Source organism: Macrobrachium nipponense, chromosome 48, assembly GCF_015104395.2.
Source record: "Macrobrachium nipponense isolate FS-2020 chromosome 48, ASM1510439v2, whole genome shotgun sequence".
Lineage (NCBI taxonomy): Eukaryota > Metazoa > Arthropoda > Malacostraca > Decapoda > Palaemonidae > Macrobrachium > Macrobrachium nipponense.
Genome location: NC_087223.1, coordinates 19,539,601 through 19,564,376, shown reverse-complemented (window position 1 = coordinate 19,564,376; position 24,776 = coordinate 19,539,601). Strand labels below are relative to the sequence as shown.

Below are 24,776 nucleotides of genomic sequence, written 5' to 3'. Positions count from 1 at the left end.
TTGGGTTCATTTTTCCGTGAGTTGTAATTGACCTGTAACCCTTAAATGCCTTCTCCTGTATATTTTTTTTATATGACAGTTCTTTGAAGAAGTCGCGTGTGAAATGGATGTGGAGAGAGAGAGAGAGAGAGAGAGAGAGAGAGAGAGAGAGAGAGAGAGAGAGAATCTTTGTTATAATTCAGAACTAAAAAGTAATCGAAAAATTATACATACCTGATCATTGAGAGAGAGAGAGAGAGAGAGAGAGAGAGAGAGAGAGAGAGAGAGAGAGAGAGAGAGAAATCTTTGTTATAATTCAGAACCAACAAGAAACTGGAAAAATTTTATATACGTGCCTTATCATAAAGAGAGAGAGAGAGAGAGAGAGAAATCATGCACCTTTTATAGATATATATTATTATGCATATATATTCGTGTATGACCATGCGTATACTTGAGAGAGAGAGAGAGTTCTGTATACTTACACAGATATACATAGTGCAATGCATATTCATGCATGTATGGCAGGACGCAGGCTTGCCAGAGAGAGGAAGAGAGAGAGAGAGAGAGAGAATCACTTCAAAACAGGTGCAAAATTCTTTCCCCCCCCCCCCCCCTCCCCCCCCCCCCCCCCCGCCCCCCCCCCCCCCACAAACACACAGCTAACCTTTGCACAGGTGATGGGAGATCCCAGACTATTTGTGCTCTGGTAATCGTAACTGTTTAAAAATACAAAGGATCTATTTTTTTTTTTTAGTTAAAAACGAGAGAGAGAGAGAAGGAAATATTTGTCTTGCTAGGTTAACCACTCTTGAGAAGTGAGCGGGTGAAATGTGTGATTTACTGCTCTCTCTCTCTCTCTCTGAATATGCAAGAGTATTTGTGCCTATGTTGTTGCCCCAGACACAACACATGCAATATATATATGATTCCCAACTATTTCAGCGCCTAGCCAAGAGTCATTTCCCATAAATATTAAAGCTTACATTCACATTCTTCACTTTTTCTTAGCGTTATTTCATTTCATCTCATACATTCCTGGAAAAAATATGATTATTCATCGTCATTCAGACCGACTGTCAAAAGACTACGTAGGCAACAGAGACAAACACCGCTCCAGTTACCGCGTAAATGTGAAGAAGTCCCGCCAACTCACGCGCGCGGCGGACCCCCGCAATCACTCCTCGGAACTGTGATTTGTTTACATTCGGTTACGCGCGGGAAAAGAATAATAATGACGACTCGATAATTCTATAATAAATTTGTATGTGCGCTTGTCGGGAGTGAAAGTGACCAATTTATATACAGGTCGATGCAGGATGTGTTGAATAACGCGTCTTATATGCAGGTTACAGAGCCGTAGGTTACAGTTCCAGAATGATAAATGTAGGTTTGACTATATACTATATCTTACAGTTGCAGAGGACTGGGTGAGGGGGTTGGTGATGATAATGGCTGATATATAACTGGACAGTTTCCGGTTGAGTACGTTTCCGTTATTTGGACACGTGCGCGCTTGCGTGCACGTGTTTGTGTGTGTATGTGTGTCTGTGAGCGCGCGATGCATGTATATATATATATATATATATATATATATATATATATGTATGTATATATACGTATATATATTACTGGTCTGTGGAAAGCTATTTTCCCACGAATGTTTGTGTGCGTGTGTGCCTGTGTGTATAGATGCGTGTGTGTGTGTCTGTGTGCGCGCACGAATGAACGATACGTACATTACTGTTCTGTGCAAAGCGATTTTTCCATGCTAGGATACTATTTTTATTTATTTATTTTGTTTATTTATTTATTTGTAATTTTAAAAGTAAACAATGAACTTACACCACTCTTCCCAACAAAGCAAAAACTACAAATAACCGAATATCAGAACAACAACTCTTCGAAATGAAACTGACAAAACAAATATACTTTCTCATCGTCAATTTCGCCAAACCTAAAGTATAATGGCGATGTATCAACCAGTTTTGCTGTGTGCAGAGCTGTGATATATATATCTATGTATATACCTTCCAATTATACATTTCTATTGTGATTTATTGAAGCCATTGCGTGGGAAAGCATCTCGTCATGATGTACACACTCTCTCTCTCTCTCTCTCTCTCTCTCTCTCTCTCAATACACACACACACACACACACACACACACACACACACACACACACACACACACACATATATATATATATATATATATATATATATATATATATCATTGAGAGAGAGAGAGCGCTGTTTACATAATAATGGAAGATTCTCTCTATCTCTCTTTATACACACACACACACACACATACATATATATATGTATATATATATATATATATATATATATATTATAAAGAGAGAGACCCTTCCAACATTCGAATGTATTCATATTCCATCATACCGACCATATTTACTTCGCTATATGGAGTTCGGTGGTTCACTTCCTATATTGACATATCACTGTTATATCTCTTAATCAGCAAATAACCGAGATATCTTTATAGCGTTTACCTGTTTATATATATATATATATAATATATATATATATAATATATATATATATACCCTTTATTCATTCTCTATTTTCTGGATTTTAGCATCGATTATTTGATCCGCTGCTGGTCCTAATCTTCCGTGGGAAGCTTTGAAGCAATAATAATAATAATAATAATAATAATAATTAATAATAATAATAATAATAATAATAATAATAATAATAATAAGAAACGTGGGGCTGTCTACTGGGAGGTTAATTGTGCCTTATTTGACTTAAGAGGAGTAGTTATTACGTACTTGGTAAGGCATTTAACTGTGGTGGGCGTACGTCCCATACCTGAAAAGAAAAAGGGTATTGGTTTAGCCGTCTCATCCGTATAAAGATGTGCAGTTGATTTATATATATATATATATATATATATATATATATATATATATATATATATATATACGTACGTACGTACGTACGTACGAAGACAGTGAGAAAGCGGAACCATAAACACAGCCGGAAGGATGCACTATAAGGACGTTGCTTAACACCTTTGCAATACGTATTGGAAATCTGCCCGCAACACTGCCTCCGGCTCCGTGCAACAAGTGCATTCGAAACAATCTCTGAGGACCGGTTTTTTTTATTTGCTTTTCGCCTGTGGACTCTCTCTCTCTCTCTCTCTCTCTCTCTCTCTCTCTCTCTCTCTCTCTCTCTCTGTAGATATATGTAGAGGGAGTCCTTCAAAACTTTTCTCATTTAACGTTGGTTTCTCTAGACTAATTAGGATGCAGTTCACGTAGGCTAGTTTTAGTAAATCTATAATCATATGAATGACGTCCAAACGGCTATATAGACCTAATTACATCTTAAGATGTAATCTAATTCACGTATTTGACATCGGTACCATTGTGGAATCTGATCATTGGTGATTACAGTAAGGTCTGTTTCGAAGTGAATAACCATTTGTCACGTATGGTTAGATATTTGTTTATGTATTGATCAACTTACAGAATTTAAGATATATGATTCCTGATGAACTGCCTTCTCTAGAATAACCTTAAATCGTCATTTAAGATATGAATTTACAGACACTCACAAAATTCTTTCGTACACTTACGAGAAGGCAGGATTTACTTAACAGTTTGATCGAACTCCCATAGCTGGGTAGCATCGAGATTTACGAAACTTGATGAAAATCCAAAGCTTTTCCCTTAATTACACACAATGCCGAAGGTTATAGATCCAATGTTAATAGCAAGAAAAATAGTTCTCTCTCTCTCTCTCTCTCTCTCTCTCTCTCTCTCTCTCAAGGAACTTCTCGCATCCTGATCACGTAAGATCACACACCTACCTCATATACTTCTTATATTGTGACACAAAAACGCAACAGTAGCGTAACTCTACGTAACGCGTTACGGGGACCCACGCATACATCTCTTCCTACATTGCATAACGCATTTTTATGCAGTGAATAACGCCGGCTCTCTTTCTTCTTTGTACATTTTTCACGCGAAGATGTAATTCGTAATTTGAGAGGTCTGTCACAACAATGGAATTCGGCCTCTCGCCAAAATGCTGTGGGAAAACAGAGTCATAATGATAGTCATCGTCGTTGGGCTAGTATGATGCTGGTGGGCGCTTCCTATATGAGAAGACGTGCGGTTGATGTCCTATTATAATCTCCTATATGCCCCCTAAAGGGTTGCCCATGGGGTCGAGTTTGGGACGGAAATTATCCAGATTTTTGTCAGTGGGCAGACGTGCTGTTGGTAAACATGTCTTTTGAGAGCTTTCTCTGGGATATGCCCCCTAAAGGATTGCCGTGGGATCGAGTTTGGGAGAGAAATTATCCAGATTTTTGTCAGTGGGCAGATGTGCTGTTGGTAAACATGTCTTTTGAGTGCTTTCTCTTGGGTAGAAAGTATGGTTGAGGTCCTATATAATGTCCTATATGTCCTCAAAAGATTGCACGTGGGATCGAGTTTGGGACAGAAATAATTCAGATTTGTGTTAGTGGGCAGATGTGTTGCTAATGAGCTTGTCTTGGAAGGTAAGGGACTTAGTATATCCCCCCAATGAGAAAGGCAGGCTATAGGCCATTGAGAAGTGCGCTTAATCTGGTATATTCAGGCCCTTGCACCAGATCACTAAGGTTTACTGCAAGTTTTATAACCCTTAATATAATTTTTTTTTCTATCTAGACTTGGGACTGGCTTGAGTTTATATTCTTTCCTTTCTTTTATTTCTAATATTTCGTCTTTATTTTTTTTATTTATTTATCAATTGTTGTCTGTTCAACCATGTGATTCTAGATTTAAATTTGCCGTCCTTTCTCTCTCTCTCTCTCTCTCTCTCTCTCTCTCTCTCTCTCTCTCTCTCTCTCTCTCTAATATCACTGTACGCTGATAGTCACTGTATCCATATGTATATTGCGTTGATGTATATTATACATAGATATTCATATAGTGACATGCAATATGTATATTGGTTTATTTAAAGAATTCATCGAATCAATTTTGTTAAATGGAGCTTCTAGTGTATGTATATGTATGTATATGTATGTATGTTTTAGCAGCAGCAGATTAGTAGCAGTAATCATAACATTAGTAGCACTGTCAGGTGAGGAACCCAAGACTACATATATATATATATATATATATATATATATATATATATATATATATATATGCGTGTGTGTGTAAATATGTATGTATGTATAACTGAATCACGAAAGTTTGGAACGTGATAAATCCATTGATAAAGGTGTAAGCCTTTATATATGTATGTATGTATGTATGTATACATATGTGTGTATGCGTTTGTGCGTGTACAATATCCCCAAATCACTTCCGGTCTCCGCTCTGAATACACTTCTCAATTCGAAGATTCCCAGCAATTTCGGCTCGTGGACCAGACCACGGTCCACCGACCCACATTTTCGGCGGAGGGACCGGAAGTCGTGTAGTCATTCTGCTGTACAATTGTCATTCCAACCTCGCTGGCCTTCTTGTGACCCCTACGATACAGTCACTGCAGTTACAAGGATTGGGATGTCTCAAAGACTTGTTAGTCCCTCCTAAGAGGAGACATCGTGTGCTCACTTATCTGTAGGAACAGGTTTTGTAATTATAGTGTACTGTGACTACGCTGTCGCTTGTGCCAGACTTCTAAAGTTGGTTGCAAGTTTCATTTGAGATGGACCTTTGTCTGTCTGTCCGCACTTTTTTCTCTCTGCCCTCAGATCTTAAGATCAGCCGAGGCTAGAGGGCTGCAAATTGGTACGTTGATCATCCACCCTCCGGTCATCAAACGTACCAAATTGCAGCCCTCTAGCCTCATTAGTTTTGATATTATTTAAGGTTAAAGTTAGCCTTAACCATGCGTCTGGTAATGCACAGGCCACCACCAGGCCGTGGTTGAAAGTTTCACTTGCCATGGCTCAAACAGCATTATGTAAGGGTCATTGTATTTAAATAATATAAATTGAACTATAATCCTGTATTTGAAAGTTAGATATTTATATGTATATCATTCAAAATATCTAAACAAGTATCAAGTATTAAACATGTATTGCTTTTGTATGTAATATCCCACAAACGTAATTTCTGGCAACTTTTGGTATCTTGCTACATAAATAAGAACCAACTAGCTAATATTTTCTTTTATTTACTTATAAAGTAAGATACTTTTGTTTGTTACGTTGATGCCACAAAGCATAAGTGCACTGGACTATAATTCTATAATCAATATAAGCTAATATGTGACTCCATTTAACAGAGTTAAATCAGTCAATAATTGACTAATTGGCCCATAAGGGAATGCCATAAACATCTTATTCAATATCTCGTTAACACTTTGATGTCATCTCTTTACTACCGATTAAGAAATCCAAAGACACAGAAAGCATCGCTTTTAAAACCTATATATTGCCCAAGAGACCTAGTTAGCCCACCCTTAAATAACCGAAGACTGAAATTCCTCTCAATATTTTCGTAATCGTCGACTTTTTTTTTGTACCTCAGCCCAACGTATCGTACGGAAAGTGCGCGGAGAAGGCGTTTAGCTAACACTTAAACTTAAATCACATAACCGCTGAGAATTGACAAAAGAGAAACATTGCTACACCTCTCATTAAGTGATTACATCTCTCTCTCTCTCTCTCTCTTCTTTTGTTATGTGTAACACCCAGAGAGAGAGAGAGAGAGAGATTCAGGGGTGACAGAAGCTTACCCTGCGGTGAGTGGGACAAGGTTGCCAGACATATGATACCAAAAGACCTTTTAGAAACACCATCTAAGTATACTCTCTCTCTCTCTCTCTCTCTCTCTCTCTCTCTCTCTCTCTCTCTCTCTCTCTCCAAGGGGGAAAAGCCACCCAAGTGAATGAGGAAACAGAGCAGAACTATATTTCTCATCACTGGGAAGCTGTTGATTTCTTATGAGAGCCTTGACTGAAATTTGAATGGATTTGGTTCAGTAGTTCTTATTTATTTAGCTGTTTCCTGGAGTAGTGGGTGACTGCAAATACTGATTATTATTATTATTATTATTATTATTATTATTATTATTATTATTATTATTATTATTATTTACCTTTAAATTCAATATATTTAACTATTGACAAATTCTTGAATTTAGCAAATCTAACCATAGCCTGAAATCAACAAATTATAATATTTTTCCAAATTTAACTAATTCTGAAATTTAACAAATTTAAGCAATTCTTGGATTTAACAAACCTAAACAATTCTTGAATGTAACAGATTCTTAAATTTAGCAAAATTAACAAATTCTGAAATTTGTTAAATTTCGGAATTTTTCAATTTTGCTAAAATTTAAGAGAGGTTTGTCAAATTCAAGAATTGTTTAATATTTTTTTGAACCCAAGAATTGCTTAAATTTGTTAAATTCAAGAATTAGTTAAATTTAAATTCAGACAGTTCTTGAATTTAACATAGTTAACAGATTCTTGAATTTAACAAATGAAACAGTATAAAATAAAAAAATAAATAAAAATAAATTTCTACTTTTAATACCCATGATCCCGCCGCTGTTGCCATATGGAGAGTTGCTAGATTAAAAACACCATCCTACCAGGAGGAGAATGTTTTTATCCTATCTTAGTCACTGAAGACAATCAACTTCTAGCAAAAACCTTGGGAATGTTTGTGGCGTGTCTGTCATCATAGGGGAGACGGGAATTAGTTTTTAAAATTAGTTTTTAATTTATCTTTTTTTATTTCTGAGTCATTGTGAATTTATAAGTGCCTGCATTCTTGAGTTTTTGTGGCTGGATTTGCAGACTGAAGAGAGAGAGAGAGAGAGAGAGAGAGAGAGAGAGAGAGAGAGAGGAGCCCAGTTCCAAAGATTGATTCTGTCAAAATTGTGGTTCCCTTTTTTACTTAGTTTCTGTCTGAAGAGTATTTTCGTTCCCTACTTATTTTCTGTCAAGTCAGTGGTTCCTTTTCTACTTATTTTCTGTCAAAAAATGGTTTCCCTCTCCTCTTACAAGTTAAAATAATGGTTCCTTTCTCTACGTATCACAAAAAAAAAGGGGGGGAGTGAAAACAGCCAAAACCATCAGATTATTCGCCGTGAACACTAAAAAAAACCATAACAAACGCCACGATGTCACAGTTCCGACCATCGCTCTGTGACAACACAACGACTTCACATTTCCCATCCATCCTCAAATGTCAACAGAAGCCATTGGTCAGTGGCTGGTGTTGTTGAATATGTTATGTACATACATACATACATACATACATATATGTAGATATATAATATACACGCATTAAGCTACAAATATCCTTTCATATCCAATTCGCTCTACCTCGGAATTGATATATTTTTCATGTATGTTAACCGAAGGGGATTTTTTTTTTTTTAGTTGATAATTATTTCGTCCTCCCTCAAAGGTCACGCAGACCAGTGCCCACTTGAACGTGACCATTGCATGTCCGTTGTGTTCATGAACGCACCCCCCACCCCCCACCCAACATCCTTGCTAATTAAGCGGCGTTTCGCGACCAGCGTAAGAGAAACAGATCGTAAATTCCTTTAATGGGAGTTTTATTTTTTTTTAATCTTTTAAAATCTCCGTCGTTCCAGCGTATGGTAGGAAGGTCGTAGGTAGAGAGAGAGAGAGAGAGAGAGAGAGAGAGAGAGAGAGAGAGAGAGAGAGAGATATGATTATTGTTTATAATCATATACCTTCCTTTTTAAGATAATAAACAGTTCCTAAAATAATTCATTCTCTCTCTCTCTCTATCTCTTTATATGCATATATATATATATATATATATTATATAGATATAATTATAATAATAGATATATATATATTATATATATACATACATACATACATAGCTACATACATACTAACACAAACCAACACAGCATACATACATTCAAGTAAAAAGCCGGTGTTACAATACACCAACCACAACTTGTGTCGTAACTAGGAGCATTTATTAACCGCCCCCCTCCTCCCTCCCCCGCCCCCTCGTCATCAAACTGTGGAATAGAAAAGACGAAGATTTATAGTCATCTAAATCTTGGTCAGCAACTCCAAGGAGTCGAAGTGTATCGGGGAAAATATATAGTATAGGTAGGTAGGGTCCTTCCTCTGACCTCACCGACCGAATGATGTAAACAAACCTGTTCTCAAAGTCCGCAAGATTAGGTCTGGACGGGGCGTTTCTTTCGTGTTTACTGTCATTGTGAGCGCCTGTCGAGTTTTGAGCGGTTGTGCTTTTGAGGTTAGGTTCGTATGTCTTAGTGACGTTATTTGATAATGTCTGGCACTAATATTTTTGCCCGTGAATACGTATATTCTCTGCAAACAAACATGGTATTCAAACATGCACGTTTACTACTGTACAAATAATAACTAATTATCCATTTTGATATTTTCCATTTCTGTGACGTAATTAAAATTTACACCAAAGTGTATCTTGAATAATTAACATATTCTGTTCAGAACACAATATTTTTTCATAGCTGTCTTGGTAATGTTAGCATTCAACTAAATGGTACTAATTAATTTTGGTATTTTAGCACCAATATTCGTATTAGTATCATAAGAATTTAATTTAGTTAAAGCCAATCATCGTGGAGCAAATAATCTTTAGTTGCTTTATTGGTTTGTAATCAACATCTAATCTTTTTTATTCTCCTTTATTGCATAGTTGACCGTTGTCAGTGTAACGCCAATTCATTGGTCGTGATTAATTTAGTGGGTTGTAAAACGTTCTGCTTCGACTCAATTATCACACGTCTTTTTATTTTATTCCTGAATGGTATTCTTAAATGTGAAAGGAACAAATCAGGTAGATTCTAATGAGTTTGGGATGAATATGGAGGCATATAATCTAAAAATTAATAAATAAATAAAAAAAGATACTTGTCTAAACTAGAGCTTGCATCCTAACCTGTACCATCACTGTGGATGTCTACTTCACAGCCAGATGACCTTAGAGGCTTGCTATTCGTTTATAATAAAGTTATTAACATTTAATGACCGTCCAATGTCCTTAACATGGAACTAATTGAACACCCACTGCCGCAGGACATCAAAGGCCGTCACAGTCCGTGAAATCAGCGCGAAACCGTCATTTGCAAACCGGGGTGTCATCTTTCATGCGCTGGTTTTGAGTTGGTAGGATGGTTAAGTTTATTGTCTCCTCTGGCAAGTGTGTTTTACGGGGGTCACTCGTGGTGGGCTGTTGCAAAGGTATGGCCTTAAGTGACCGTGTTCACGGATCTTCGTTGTAATTGATTACGGGAATATAAACTAGGAACGAGGGCCGTTGTAAAGGCAGGTGGATAGCTAATAAGATTTGTCATGAACCTGATAGTTGCAGTAAGTGTCAATTTTATAATGATAATAATAATAATAATACTGGACCTTCAATTTCCAATAAGTGTCAGTTTAATGAACGTGGTGTTGTGGTAATAATAATAATAATAATAATAATAATAATAATAATAATAATAATAATAATAATAATAATAATAATAATAATAATTAACTAAGTTGTTTTTACTATAATTTTTCAATGCTGTCTGGTGGTTTAATTGTTATATATATATATATATATATATATATATATATATATATATATATATATATATATATATACCTCGAAGCTTAGTTTGGAATTATTGAAGGTTAAAACAAAAATGCAGTATAATTCCATATTGGGTGTAATTAAAATGATAAAACTCATCGGGAACTGTTTGGAGAGAGAGAGAGAGAGAGAGAGAGAGAGAGAGAGAGAGAGAGAGAGAGAGAGCAATAAAATTCCTTACTGGTTGTAATTGTAATAATAAAACTAAACAGAAACTATTTGAAAAATGAGAGAGAGAGAGAGAGAGAGAGAGAGAGAGAGAGAGAGAGAGAGAGAGAGAGAGAGAGCGAAATAAAATTCCATACTGGTTGTAATTGTAATAATTAAATTAAACAGAAACTATTTGAAGAGAGAGAGAGAGAGAAAACAATAAAATTCCATGTTGGTTATAACTGTAATGATAAAACTAAACAGAATCTATTTAAGAAATGAGAGAGAGAGAGAGAGAGAGAGAGAGAGAGAGAGAGAGAGAGGACTACCTCTCCCCCCATCTTTGTCAACAACAGCTTCCATAATTACTCGGTCTAATTACACCATAGACCAATTACACATAGCCAATCTGGCCTCTATTGTAACCAAGCGATAGAGCGTCTATTGTGTTCTAGAGTCTATTGTATATGAAAATGGAACTTGATTGGTCGTAATTAAGGTAATTTACCGTTGTACAGGAATTTTTTGTTCAATTCACCTTTCACTTTTTACGTGAATTTACGTAGATTTGTGACTTTATTATTATTATTATTATTATTCGAAATACGAAAGTTCAAATGCGTCACATGTGTTAAGGGATGTCATCCAAACAATGGGATATATATAAAAATATTATATATATGTCTATATATATTTACAAAATTATATATATATATATATATATATATATATATATATATATATAATAGGCGGACCAACTTGTATAATAATAATAATAATAATAATACATCTTGTATATACCGTTCTCTACTTTCGCTGATAATTCAGTAATAATTCTGAAAAGAAATTCTCTCTCTCTCTCTCTCTCTCTCTCTCTCTCTCTCTCTCTCTCTTTCTCTCTCTCTCTCTCTCTCATGTCTTCACGTCTGAACCAAACTTTAACCGCCACTGCTATGTAAACAATATGGTCGAGTTGCCAATTCGTCAATTCTTGTTTAAATAATTCATTTTATTTGAGAGCCATGACGTCGCCAATTTGAATAAGAGCAAGTCCAGTGGTCTGCTGTTTTCTCTCCAGGTATGCACACACCTGTTTTCTGTTTTGATGGATCGTCACTGAGCGGTCAATTAGCAGCAACTTTCCCGCGTGGTAACATCTGGCAACGATTAGGGTACCTTCCCGGACGCGGACAGAACGCGTATGGAATGACAGATCGGATTATAATGGGGGCGGGGAACGCTCAGTTTCTCCTTTTCTTGGATAGTTTTTAGTGATTCGTCATATTTGGATGAGTAATTTGGGTCATTTGAGTGTTTTCCAAATGAGAGTGGGTTATCAAAACTGGCAGGTAGTAATTACAGTCACTAAGCAGCTTAAAAATTAAGACCAGTATGTTCTGTTTAATTCGAAAGATAGTCTTGTATATTTCAAATTGATATATTATTTAAAATTGTCATTTTTTTAAATTGTCCAATGAAGCAGAATTTGAAAGTCATAGAAGGAGTATAACTAGCATTCTGATACACACACACACACACACACACACACACACACACATATATATATATATATACATATATATGTATATATATATATATATATATATATATATATATATATATATAGAATGCTGATTACATTCCTTCTATGGCTCTCAAATTCTGCTTCACTGAACATTTAAAGAAATGACAGTTGTACTATATATTATATTATATATATATATCTATATATATAATAATATATAATATAATTATAATAATATATTTATATATATATATGTATATATTTATATATAATATATAAATGATATATATATATATATATATATATATATTAAATACAATATATATATATCTAATAAAAGGAGCCCATAAAAACACCAAAATATAGAGAAAAAAGTACTATATTTCAGAGACTGCTGTCTCCTCTTCAGGTAGATGAATGAGAAAAGTTTACAGAAAAGGTGGTATTTATACCAAGAGGTCCATCCACAAACAAGCCATTTTAAGTCACCCCCGCTGATAATCTTCCTTTAATCTTCTTAAGGGTTGGTTGAATGAAGACGTTGTCGATCGCGTCCGAAATCCATGCTCCTTTTGAGATGTTCATTACCTGCCTCTCTTTTATTAAGGCCGATTCCATCATTTGACTCTTGTACCGGCAGTTGCTGCTATAAATTACACGTGACAAATTCCAGTCTATCCAAGGAAGATTATCAGCGGGGGTGACTTAAAATGGCTTGTTTGTGGATGGACCTCTTGGTATAAATACCACCTTTTCTGTAAACTTTTCTCATTCATCTACCTGAAGAGGGAGACAGCAGTCTCTGAAATATAGTACTTTTTTCTCTATATTTTTGAGTTTTGTTTTTGTTTTTATGGGCTCCTTTTATTAGATGGAATTCTGTTTTTACAGAACATTTTTACCAGTCATATATATATATATATATATATATATATATATATATATATATATAATATATATATATATATATATATGTACATAAGATCATTAAATTGCAAAGTAATTTCGTCTTATCAAATGTCAAGGACGTCAACCACACGATTGGGGCGTTTCCAAATAGGTTTGACTGATGAAAGGTCTGGCTAGATTCAGTCTCTTAGTGTCAGCTGTCTTATTCGTCAAGAAACTAAGATTTATGTATTATTTAAGTTCATCTTTTATTTTTTATTGTTTTTTAAGTACAGTGGTATAAAGTTGCTATCCTATATTTGGTTTTCTGTCTCATACTTTATTTATTTATTGGTTTATTGTTATATATTTCATTATTATTATTATTATTATTATTATTATTATTAAAGTGTATTTTATTACAAGTTTTCTATCAGCAGATCCTGGTTGAGTTTTGTTAACCACCTTTACATTAACTTTCCTCTTCCTTGAGGAATATCATAATATTCATTTAATATAGAAATGTCTAACGCTGGCCCTTTTGAACTACGTCAGTAGACATGACGGTATTCTAAAAGCATTAATAAAGTTCTATCAAGTTTTAAACGTTTCAAATCTTAATATATATAATATATAACATATAATCCATTTTCTTTAATGCATTTCCAAAACAGTAGCTGCACATCACGTAAAACTGAAAGCAATAGAATCGCTTACTTATCTTGATGTCTTTACCCCGAAGTGATGTGTATGATGAATTAGATGAGTTTACACTAATATTGTTGATAATCTTACGTTTTCTTTTATATAAAATAGAAAACGGACGCTGCTTTTAAAGGTATACTTAACTAAACAGTATCTGTCTTCCTCGTTAGGAGTTTTAATATATATACGTATATATATATATATATATATATATATATATATATATATATATATATATATATATATATTATTCCTGGTTTACGCCCATTTTATCAAGTCTTTGTACAATTACGTACGTTGTTTTTCGTGGGTTTTATCACCCTCTCTCTCTCTCTCTCTCTCTCTCCTCTCTCTCTCTCTCTCTCTCGCTCCCCCCCCCCACACCCCTCTCTCTCTCTCTATATATATATATATATATATATATATATATATATATATATATATATAATATTTGCTTGTGTGTATATTCTTAATGCTTTACTGTCATAAGGACGCGAATATAATGAAATGTTCAAATTACTAAGTACTTGATCGTCAGTCGATAGCGGTGGGTGAGAAAGGGCTTATTTGAAGCCAGCGAACTCATCCTAAAATACGAGAGAGGAAATATTATTATTATTATTATTGATTATTATTATTATTATTATTATTATTATTTTATTATTATTACTGTAGTTCAAGTAAGATTCACTTCCTTGTTTCTCTTTGTTCTTGAACTTCAAGATGATCTTGAAAAATGGCATTTAGTTTGTTTTTCTTTACAGTAGATGAAAAAAATACTTTCAAAGATGATTCTGGTCTCTTTATTTATTGTCTTTTAGCAGAACAATAATTTTTTTTTTTTTTTTTTTTTTTTTTTTTTTTTTTGTTTTTTTTTTTTTTTTTTGTATTTTTTATCGTTTCATTTTGGTGATAGTTTCAGATTGCTCTCTCTCTCTCTCTCACTTATGTGATTCACTGCTTTAGTGAGCAGAGAAACATTCGACTTAATATGACTTGAATAGAATAAATATATTCTATAGAATATATTTATCATTTGTATTTTGTATAATTCATTTATCATATACTTGATATGCCAATATTTAATATATTATTTCACGCTTATTTAAATCAGTATTAGAATTAAGGCCCAATAGTTGTTTATATAATTGATGTTACAGACAGGAGTATTTTGTCTTGAAATGTGAATAATTTAAATATAATGAAAATCCTGTTGAATACCGGCAATTTAAATTTGATCAAATTTGCATTGACATGTTGGTTAATTTAAAATTATGAAAGAGCCAATGCAAACTTATTGTCATTATTATTATTATTTTTTTCATTTAAACTTAGAATAATATAACAATTCGCCCTCCTCTCTCTCATTCCAGAGTCTAAGTCCTTGACAACCAGCTTCAAGGCATCTTCCAGATTCCAGCTTTCCAGCACTCGCAACGCAAACACCCACATTACCTGGAACCTTGAGGAGTGAGCGTACCTGTCACTGTCACCTGGAATCTGTGGGTGATACGATGCAAAAAGACGGGTGATAATAATTACCTGTTGTTTGCTAAAATTGCAAGGTAGGCAAATTGGTCTCGAATTAGATGCCACCATGACGCACGTAACAGTCGTACAGGTGCACGACCCTCATCTGGGACAGGTGCAGAGGGATGGCATGGAAACATCTGTTGTCGGGTCCTCGGGGAAGGCGAGAACTCCTCAGGCGACGAAGGGACATCGGAGGATGATGACCTTTCACGAGGGTAGCTTCGCCCCTAAGGAATCTCTAACCTCAGTGACGGAAGTCCTCTACGTGAACGTCATGGAACTGAGGCAGCAGGACTTCGCCGAGGGCGCACCTGAGACCACATATTCCTCAGGTAGTATTAGCAGTAGTAGGGGCTCTTCAGAGAGCGAAGAAGCCCTCCTCCAGTTCCTGCCGAAGGCGAAGAAGAAAATTCGTAACAGGCGCCTCAGCAGGAAATCGAGCATCATGAATCAGAACGTAGGCGTAACGGGGGGCGTTTTCATGAAGTCAGATCCCAGTTCTGACATCGGCCCCTTCGATGGTGGTTCGGACAGCGAATCCGAATCGTCACTGTCTGCGTCGGAATCATCACTATATGGGTCTGATTCGGGCCTGAGCAGCACTATAGAAGTGGGGATGAGTCCCCCACCAAAGCATTCGACTACTATTACCATAGGAGATGAGGTGTTTTCGCGTCGAAAGGATGCTGGCAGCGACGAGGCCCTTTTGCGACAAAAAGCTATTGGAAATGAGGCCTCTTCGCGCCAAAAAACTTTTGGAAATGAGGAGGCCTCTTCGCGCCAAAAAGCTATTGGGAATGAGGTCCCTTCGCGCCAACAAACCATTGGAAATGAGGTTCCTTCGCGCCAAAAAGCTATTGGAAATGAAGAGGTCTCTTCGCGCCAAAAAGCCGTTGTAAACGACGAGTTCTCTTCGCGCCAAAAAGGTATATTACTTCACGTATCACCTAAACCCACGGAGGAAAGTTCCTCTGACGAGGAAGACCGTTTAACCTCTCATCACCACCCGCACGACGAGGTCATATCGATAGAATACAGCAACTTCGAAGTCTCGGAGGACCTATCCGAAGCCGCCGTCACCCTGGAATGGAGGGTCATCCCCCCCTCCCACGGGGTCCTGCAACACCACGCCCCTCTGATGGAGGTAGAAGGCGACAGGGGTTCGACTCCGACCTCCTTCTCGAGCGCTTACACCGTCACGGAGCACGAGAGCGAAAGCACGAGCGAAGAGTCTGAGACCTCGAGGAACAATAACTGGTCTGGGCAGGAATCGGACGAGGAACCTCACGAAGGAGGTCATACCGAAGACAAAGTTTCGTTGCTGTCAGTCGTCCGTACGGAAGGGGGTGTAGTTCGAGCTAGCGAACGTCTATTTGACAGCTCCGACATCGTAGACTCGACTATTCCTCCCAGGGCACAGAGCGACATTTCGTTGCGGAGACGCGCCCTCCCGACGTTGGGCGACACTTTGGTCAAGGAAGCGGTGCTTTCGGCGGTCCCCAGCGTCCTGCGACGCCTGAGGCTTCCCTCCGAAGGCAGTAGTAGTAGCGGCGAAGAAAGCATCGTCTATAGTTACATCCCGTGTCGTGACCAGCGAGAGAAAGAAGACGAAGAACTTTGGGTTGCCAACGAAGCGGCCGACCCCACCACCACCACCACCACAGGTGCCCAAGATTTCGACAGCGTTGCCACTCCCCCTCTACTCCCCCCTCCTGAGGGATGGGGTGGCGGAGGGTCGCTGGAGCGCTCTGCGGCTGGCAGCAATCTTCCTGGAACTGGAAGAAGTTCAGTTTGCGCTGAGCAGTGTACGAGTGAGGACGTCCGCGCGAGTGAGGTGCCTCGCGTCGCATCCGTCATGTGCACGGTAGCGCCCACGATCACGGGCGACCCGCAGGCGGGCGTGCCCGCCCCGCCCAGGAAGCACTACTCCACGCGCCAGAGGGCGGCCGAGACGCAGGTCATCAAGTTCAAAGTGGTCGACGAGGAACAGAAGAAGAAGTACAAAGATAACTGTCACGGAGATCAGGCGAATTTGCCCACCTCGACGATGACGTGTAAACCCACCAAGAGGTTCTCCTTCCTAGTCCGAAGCAACAGCGTCAGGCAGGAAGGGACCGACAAGCAGCTGAAGGAGGACGAGCCTGCGGGCGTTCAGGAAGCAGCAGCGCCGCCCAAGCAGGGACCCCAAACGCCCCTTCAGAATGGGGAGAAGGAAGGCGTCACCCCAAGTGACCAAGCCATCCTCGACAAACTGGCCTCCCTGAACATCGAAACTCCCGCCGAAGTGAAACTTCGAAGTAAGCCTCGAGTGTCCTTGTTCGACCCACCTTGCACTCGGTGCGGGGAACCCGTCTACCCACAGGAGAGGACAGAGCCAACGCTCAGACTCGTCTTCCATAGTTCCTGCTTCAAGTGCCATCACTGCGGCGTGAGGCTCACTCTCAAGACCTTCTACAGAAGCCCCTTGGATTCCAGGGACACCAGGCTCTTCTGCAGGAGCCACGTGCCCACCCTTGACCCCGGGAAGCTGGACACGGCGAGGTCATCAGATTCGGCGTCTTCGTCGGGGAAGAGTTCCCCTGATTGCACGGCGAATGATAAACATAGTGACAGTACGAGGGTAAGTTTTATAATTATTTGATTGTATTTGATTTATTAGTTTGTTTAGACAGGTGGACTTCATTGACGATAACATTAACAGTCAGAGTTACCTGATAATTCAAAATCTTAGATTATATAGGAATATAATTACTAATAATTCATAATCCATCATATTTTCCCTCATTGAAGGAACCTCGACTTTATCTTAGTTACATTTCATGACAATTTTGCGAAATGATTCTATTTGTATGTTGACGAGAACGAGTGGTTTTTTTACCTGAGATAAAAGATTTAGAATTATATTTTAAAGTGATTGAAGATTTAAACGACTTAATCGTACTAAACTATTAGAACATAGTATTTATATTGTCTTTGGTAACAATCGTATGCTTGTTGACAAGCATGGTTCAATAGTTACTTTGTAATTTACAATCATATTATCTTACATAGGGACCGAAAACTTTTATTATTATTATTATTATTATTATTATTATTATATTATTATTACAGAAAACTAGAATTAAACAAATAAATTAATAGATAAAGATAAACTTAGGTTAACAAGTTATATAACAACAGAAACACAAGTTTATCATAACTCGCTCATATTAGCTCGTCAAAGAATAGTTGTGGATTAGTTCTTGCTGTAATGAGCTTTCTGTTGTAGATTATTTAATGTTTAGCTGATTATTTGAGTCCTTTTTTTTATATATTTTGGTTTATGAAGGAATGTTGGCAAAGGTTATGTGGTTTCTTATAGCTCAGAAGTGGTTTGGAAAATACCAAATTGCCCTGATAAATATTTTAATTTATATGTTTAACATATTTCTTTAAAAACCTTGAGGTTTTCCAAGACCACTGTCCTCATCGTTAGGTAAAAATAATAATAATGATAATGAATTCTGGTTATCAGTCATTACATTTTTGAAGCGAGTACTTATGCGTTTATAGATATCTCGAGAACGTGTAAACGAACTTTAATGAGATAATTCCTAAAGCGGTATTACATTTTTTTTTATAAAGATTTTCGCATCAAATATATTTGTTATTACAGGTCAGTTAGGGCATATTCAGGTATACCAGAGCTATACGTCTTTGCTATGAAGTTTACCACCCAGAGATCGATCCCTGGATGGGGGACAACGTCCTCTCTCTCTCTCTCTCTCTCTCTCTCTCTCTCGTTTACGCGAGCGCACGCCCGGGCATGCAAAGCGCACGATCTTCATACCCCACCTTGGTATAACCCAAGGTCTAGCTAGACCTTGGGCATCATACCAACGGGACGAAGGGTCCAGTCTCTCTCTCTCTCTCTCTCTCAATGCGTATTCAGAGGGTGTTTACTGGGAGAGAGAGAGAGAGAAAAGTTATTGGAAAACTGACCCTGGAGTTTCACGCTTCGACGCCTGAATTGGGGGAAATTGATTGATTGTATATTATCTGTCCCCGCAACTGCCAAGGTCAGGGGTTCCCGTGATAGAGAGAGAGGGGGAGAGAGAGGTTTATTATACGTGACTTGGGAGAAACAATACTCTTGTATGGTCGACTAAAAGGTTTGAGGGATGAAGCATATATATATATTGTGATGTTTTTCATGGCGTGTGTGATCAGTAGTGACTCTTGGTTGGTTTTGTAATTAGGTATTGGGTCTCTCTCTCTCTCTCTCTCTCTCTCTCTCTCTCTCTCTCTCTCTCTCTCTCTCTCTCTCTCTCTCTCTCTTGAAGACCTACAGGGATGTGATCTTTAAGATATCCAAGACAAAAACGGTTTCCACTAACTGGAAGGACAATTATAGATCGCAAAAAAAAAGGAAAAAATAAAATGAAAAAAAATGCCATTTCGTCCCCGATTCTGAAACTAAATGTCACTTCAATTGTTAATTTTGTTACCTTGAAATTTTTTTTTTTACATTTTTTTTCAGTATATCAAAATGATAAAATAAAACAACCATTAATGTTAAATTTCACTGGGTCTGGGCAGGAAATGGATGGGTGTCCTTTTATGAATGTCGGTCGATAACAGTGTGATCACACGTACGTGTCAGTCAATGGTAATGTAGACTATTACTATATACACACTTGGGAATATCATGGAAATGCAGGAATATCGGGTCTGGTCAGTGCTTGGATGGGTGACCAGACAGTAATCTCAAGTGTATAAGCTCCCTGGATACCTGTCGAGGCCTTGTTGTGGGTCTAGCAGCCTCTTCGCCAAAAGGAATGTTAGAAACTTGTGTCATTTAAAGGAAAATCAATTTAAGCTTACTATACCTACACTGTATAGTACACGTTGCTAACATCTCATGATGAGAGGTCACCCATCCAGTTCCCGACCAGGCCCAATAGCATAAAACTCCATTGTTTGGAAAAGAGCATGTGAGAATGTGCTTCACGTAAATTTCTGACTCGCCATGGGACCGAACCCCGGTCTTTCGAGTGAGGGTCCAGATACAAGGGTTGACCATTATATTCTTAGCAATATTTTTTGGTGGGAATGAGGTTGCAAGCCTTACATCCTTGCAACCCACAACACCCACCTAAGTACCAGATACATTAGCTTGTTTAAGAATGAATAAACACGATAATGGGATTTAAACACAAGATAAATTGATGCAGAAATGAAATATAGCATAATTTTAAAATGGGCAAGAAAATATATTAAATTATTTACATTAGTTAATTACTTTCACGAAATTGTACTGAAGGGCAGTGTGACGTCATTGCATTTTTGAAAAGTGACTCAACACGCGTTAATAATTACTTTTTTTCATTTTTATTTTAATTCATAAAAAAATATATAATTACTTTCTCTAAGAGATAAATGAAATAAGAATAAAATAGAATGAAATAAATGATAAAAGGAATTATTTTGTTTTTTTGATAAACTGAAAATTTTGGATTAAGAAAATTAGTATTTTTTCACATTAGATTATTAATATTATTTTTCTTAAATATATAGAATAAAAATAAGTGATAAAAAAAGCCATTTTGGTTTATTGATAAACTGAAAAATTTGGATTAAACAAAGATTAGTATTTTTTTCACATTGAATTATTATTATTATTATTATTTGTCTCGAGATCATCCCCCCAACTCAGCTACTCAGTAACACCCAACAAACCACCTATTCCTCTTAATTTTTCCCCCTTACAAAAACTCCGGAACTCTGTCTTAACTTACGTTTCCCATCTATTTCATTGCTTCCTTCCGGCCTGGGCTACATACGGCCATTAAGGTGTATACCTCCCATGGGATGATTTCAAAATAATTCTAAATTTCTGGAACAAAAATCGTGTCTGATAATATTATCTTTTAGGACGTGACTGTGTAATACTTTTTTTTATTGGTTTGAGAGAGAGAGAGAGAGAGAGAGAGAGTGTCACAAAAAATACATGGCTCAGCTGACAATCCACACATTCAAGTTACGTATAAAAAAATTTGTGGGGCAAATAATCTATCAAGAAATTCTACTAGACGAAACAGCTCATGTAGAGAGAGAGAGAGAGAGAGAGAGAGAGCTACAAGGATTAAGATGTCTCAAAGACTTATTAGTCCATCCTAAGAGGAGACATCGTAGAATGGATGACAAATGTTTGTACGCATGAAATAGAGAGAGAGAGAAAGGAAGGGTTCGGGACAGGCCTGACATCGTTCGTAACATGACCTCATGAGGTCAGGCGAAAGGGAATTTTTACCATCATCTCTACTTTTACTTCTCCGCTCGTATACTACGTAGGTTTCGTCTCTTCTGCCATTCTCTCTCTCTCTCTCTCTCTCTCTCTCTCTCTCTCTCTCTCTCTCTCTCTCTCTCTCATATTATGAGTTATTATGAATACTGACATATGAGTTTTATGTAACGGACATTCTCTCTCTACCTCTCTCCCTCACTAGTCAAGTTGCTGACTTATGAGTTGTAGGTAACGGGAGATATATGTAATGATATTGCTCTCTCTCTCTCTCTCTCTCTCTCTCTCTCTCTCTCTCTCTCTCTCTCTCTCTCTCTCTCTTTGCTTCCTGAAACCTGTAATAATAATACCTCTCAAGGCATTCTGCCTGGTCCCAGCCTGTAGGAAGGCAGGACCTGTGGTGACCACTTCTTGTGGGCTCCGCTTCGACTCGATTCCTGCTTTGGTAGTCCTGGTTTTTCTGGTGTCCTCCTGTCTTGAGTGGGTGTCTTCCTGGCTTTGTTTAATGTCCTGTCTTTTGAGTGGGTCTTTCTGGCTTTGTTTAATGTCCTGTGTTTTGTTGGTGTCTTTCTGGCTTTGTGTAATACCCTGTCTTTTGTGTGTGTGTTCCTGGCTTTGCGTTTGGCCCGTCTTTTGTGGGTGTTCCTGGCTTTGTGTGTGTTACTGGCTTTGTGTAATGTCCTGTCTTTTGTGTGAGTCTTCTGTCTTCTTTGTGTTGTTCTGCTGAATTTTGTGTCTTAACGCTTCGCTGTATCGCCCTACTTTTTTTTTGTATCTTGTTTTTTTGTTCCTCCATTGTCCCTGTTTCCTCTAATGTCAAGTTTTTTGGAGAATATTTTATGAGTTTCGTTTTCATTGGCACCTCTGTTGTATCTTACTAACTTTGTGGTATCGTCTTTGGTTCCTCTCTTATCCCATCTTTGATGTAGCGTCCTGACTTTGGGAACCGTTTGTTTTTATTTGCATGTTGCAACTCCTCCCTTGTGTTTGTACTTGCATCTTTCAGCCTTTTCCTATTCACCAGTTTAACTTTATCGCCTTTGCTCTGTCTCTTGTGTATATATTGTCTTTATGTTCCTTGTCTCTAATTCACAATATAGTGCCATTTTCTAATATCAGTGGAATATAGATTCATTCTTCATGCTGGCAGTTGAGTTTTCGTGTCTCCTTGCAATCCGGGTAATCCTAAGTCATTGTACGTATATTCTCTCCCAAGGGGTTCACCACCTACAGATTGCCTTCTATGGCGGGACCTTCCCGTCATTCCTGAAGGATATTTGTAGGAGCATCCCGTCCTAGCCTATTGGGTCAAGTGCTTGCTTATATCTCTCGTGTCCTAGGGTACTTTAGTCCTGAATAAGACGAGGGAAAGGTCCCCCTTGAAGGATAGAATTTTGCCAGGGAACACAGGAGGAGGGAGAGAGTTCGAAGGAACCTTATTATGCACGCCTAATTTTATTAGATTTATTTTTCTAGTTGTTAAGGGATTTATTGCCTGTAGATGATGATATTTAGTATTTCTCTCTCTCTCTCTCTCTCTCTCTCTCTCTCTCTCTCTCTCTCTCTCTCTCAAATCAGCAATTGCACATACAACTTCTAAGCAATAGCACCACACTCGCACAACCCATTGATAACCACATACAACCCACAACTTAAAAGAAATGAAATTCACCTCCGACGCGAAACCCACTCTGCTATCAGGGTCGTCGGTGCGAACTTCCTTCCCTAATATTTTCAATGTTTTCACTCATTTTTTTTTTCCTTTTTATTCCACTTCCTAAACCGCGGAAGTGCTCCCAGACCCTACAAGTTATGTATTGAGTTGTTTGACCTACATAGTGTTCTTTTAGTGCCTGCTTCTCAGAGTGCCCTATAGATCTTGGCTGTGAGGTTTATGTGTGTGTGTGTGTTTATGTTTGTGTGCGTGTATTTGGTACTCAGTTCTTTGTTTGTGCGTTGGTTAGTTTACTTTGTAGTTTATTATTTTATAGATTATTATTGATTTTTTTCAGTAATCATATTATTATTATTATTCTTATTAGTATTATTATTATTAAGTGAGTATTTAGGTTTTGAGCAGTAATATCTTGCATATATACGTATATATACTATATATATATATATATATATATATATATAATATATATATATATAAAATATAGATATTTATATATATGTCCAGAGAGAGAGAGAGACCCGACCCCTCATATTCGTGATTACCATTTGACCTTGACAAATATTACCTAGAGTTATTTAAAAAAAATTAATAAATCATTCAAACTGCGTTTCCCTTCTCCACTAATATTTGTTTCACCTCTCTCTCTCTCTCTCTCTCTCTCTCTCTCTCTCTCTCTCTCTCTCTCTCTCTCTGTACAGCTTTTAATTTATGTATTCTTGAATCGACAATATTTTATTTTTATTTTTCAATACCTGTGGGGCTTTGTTTTATTCAGGAGAGAGAGAGAGAGAGAGAGAGTATATAAAGTTTCAGCCAGTTCACATATTCGTCTTTATTCATCTTAGCATTATTTTATGGCCTTTCATCCACGCTATACATAGCATTATTCACACAGTCACTCATGACCTCATTATTCATCCAAACCTACATCCCTCCCCCCTGGGGATGGGGCCTGGGTGTCCAGGACCCCCCCAAATTCATGATTTGGAGAAACCTTTTCTCTCTGTCTCTCTCTGTCTTTCAAAGACATTTCCTGATCTGGGTACCGAATTGTTGTCATTACCGGAGATAATGACAGGTCGATTGCTCTAATCGTACGTCGTGTGTGTTGTGTGTGTGTGTGTGTGTGTGTGTGTGTGTGTGTGTGTGGGGGGGTGTGGAGATATGTAAGCTCTCTCTCTCTCTCTCTCTCTCTCTGTAGAGGGCAAAGATGACGGATATAATCAAGTGCATCGTCAAAGTATATGGTATATCAGTTAGAAAGGCTTCTCTCTCTCTCTCTCTATTCTCTCTCTTCTCTCTCCTCGAATTGAGCCAAGCTATATATATATCATATATATATATATATATATATATATATATATATATATATATATATATATATATATATAGTTATGTATAACTGAATC

At 37.4% G+C, this 24,776-nt stretch overlaps 1 protein-coding gene across 2 annotated transcripts in view; it reads left to right on the top strand.

Moving 5' to 3' along the window:
* The window catches only part of LOC135205087 (uncharacterized), a 155,323-nt gene that overhangs the window by 107,888 nt on the left and 22,659 nt on the right, over positions 1-24,776 (top strand). For both annotated transcript variants that reach the window (XM_064235383.1, XM_064235384.1), the window contains exon 2: positions 15,247-18,026. In XM_064235383.1, coding sequence (XP_064091453.1) covers positions 15,471-18,026 — 2,556 coding nt within the window. In that variant the 5' untranslated portion in view covers positions 15,247-15,470. The remainder of the gene's footprint in view (positions 1-15,246; positions 18,027-24,776) is intronic.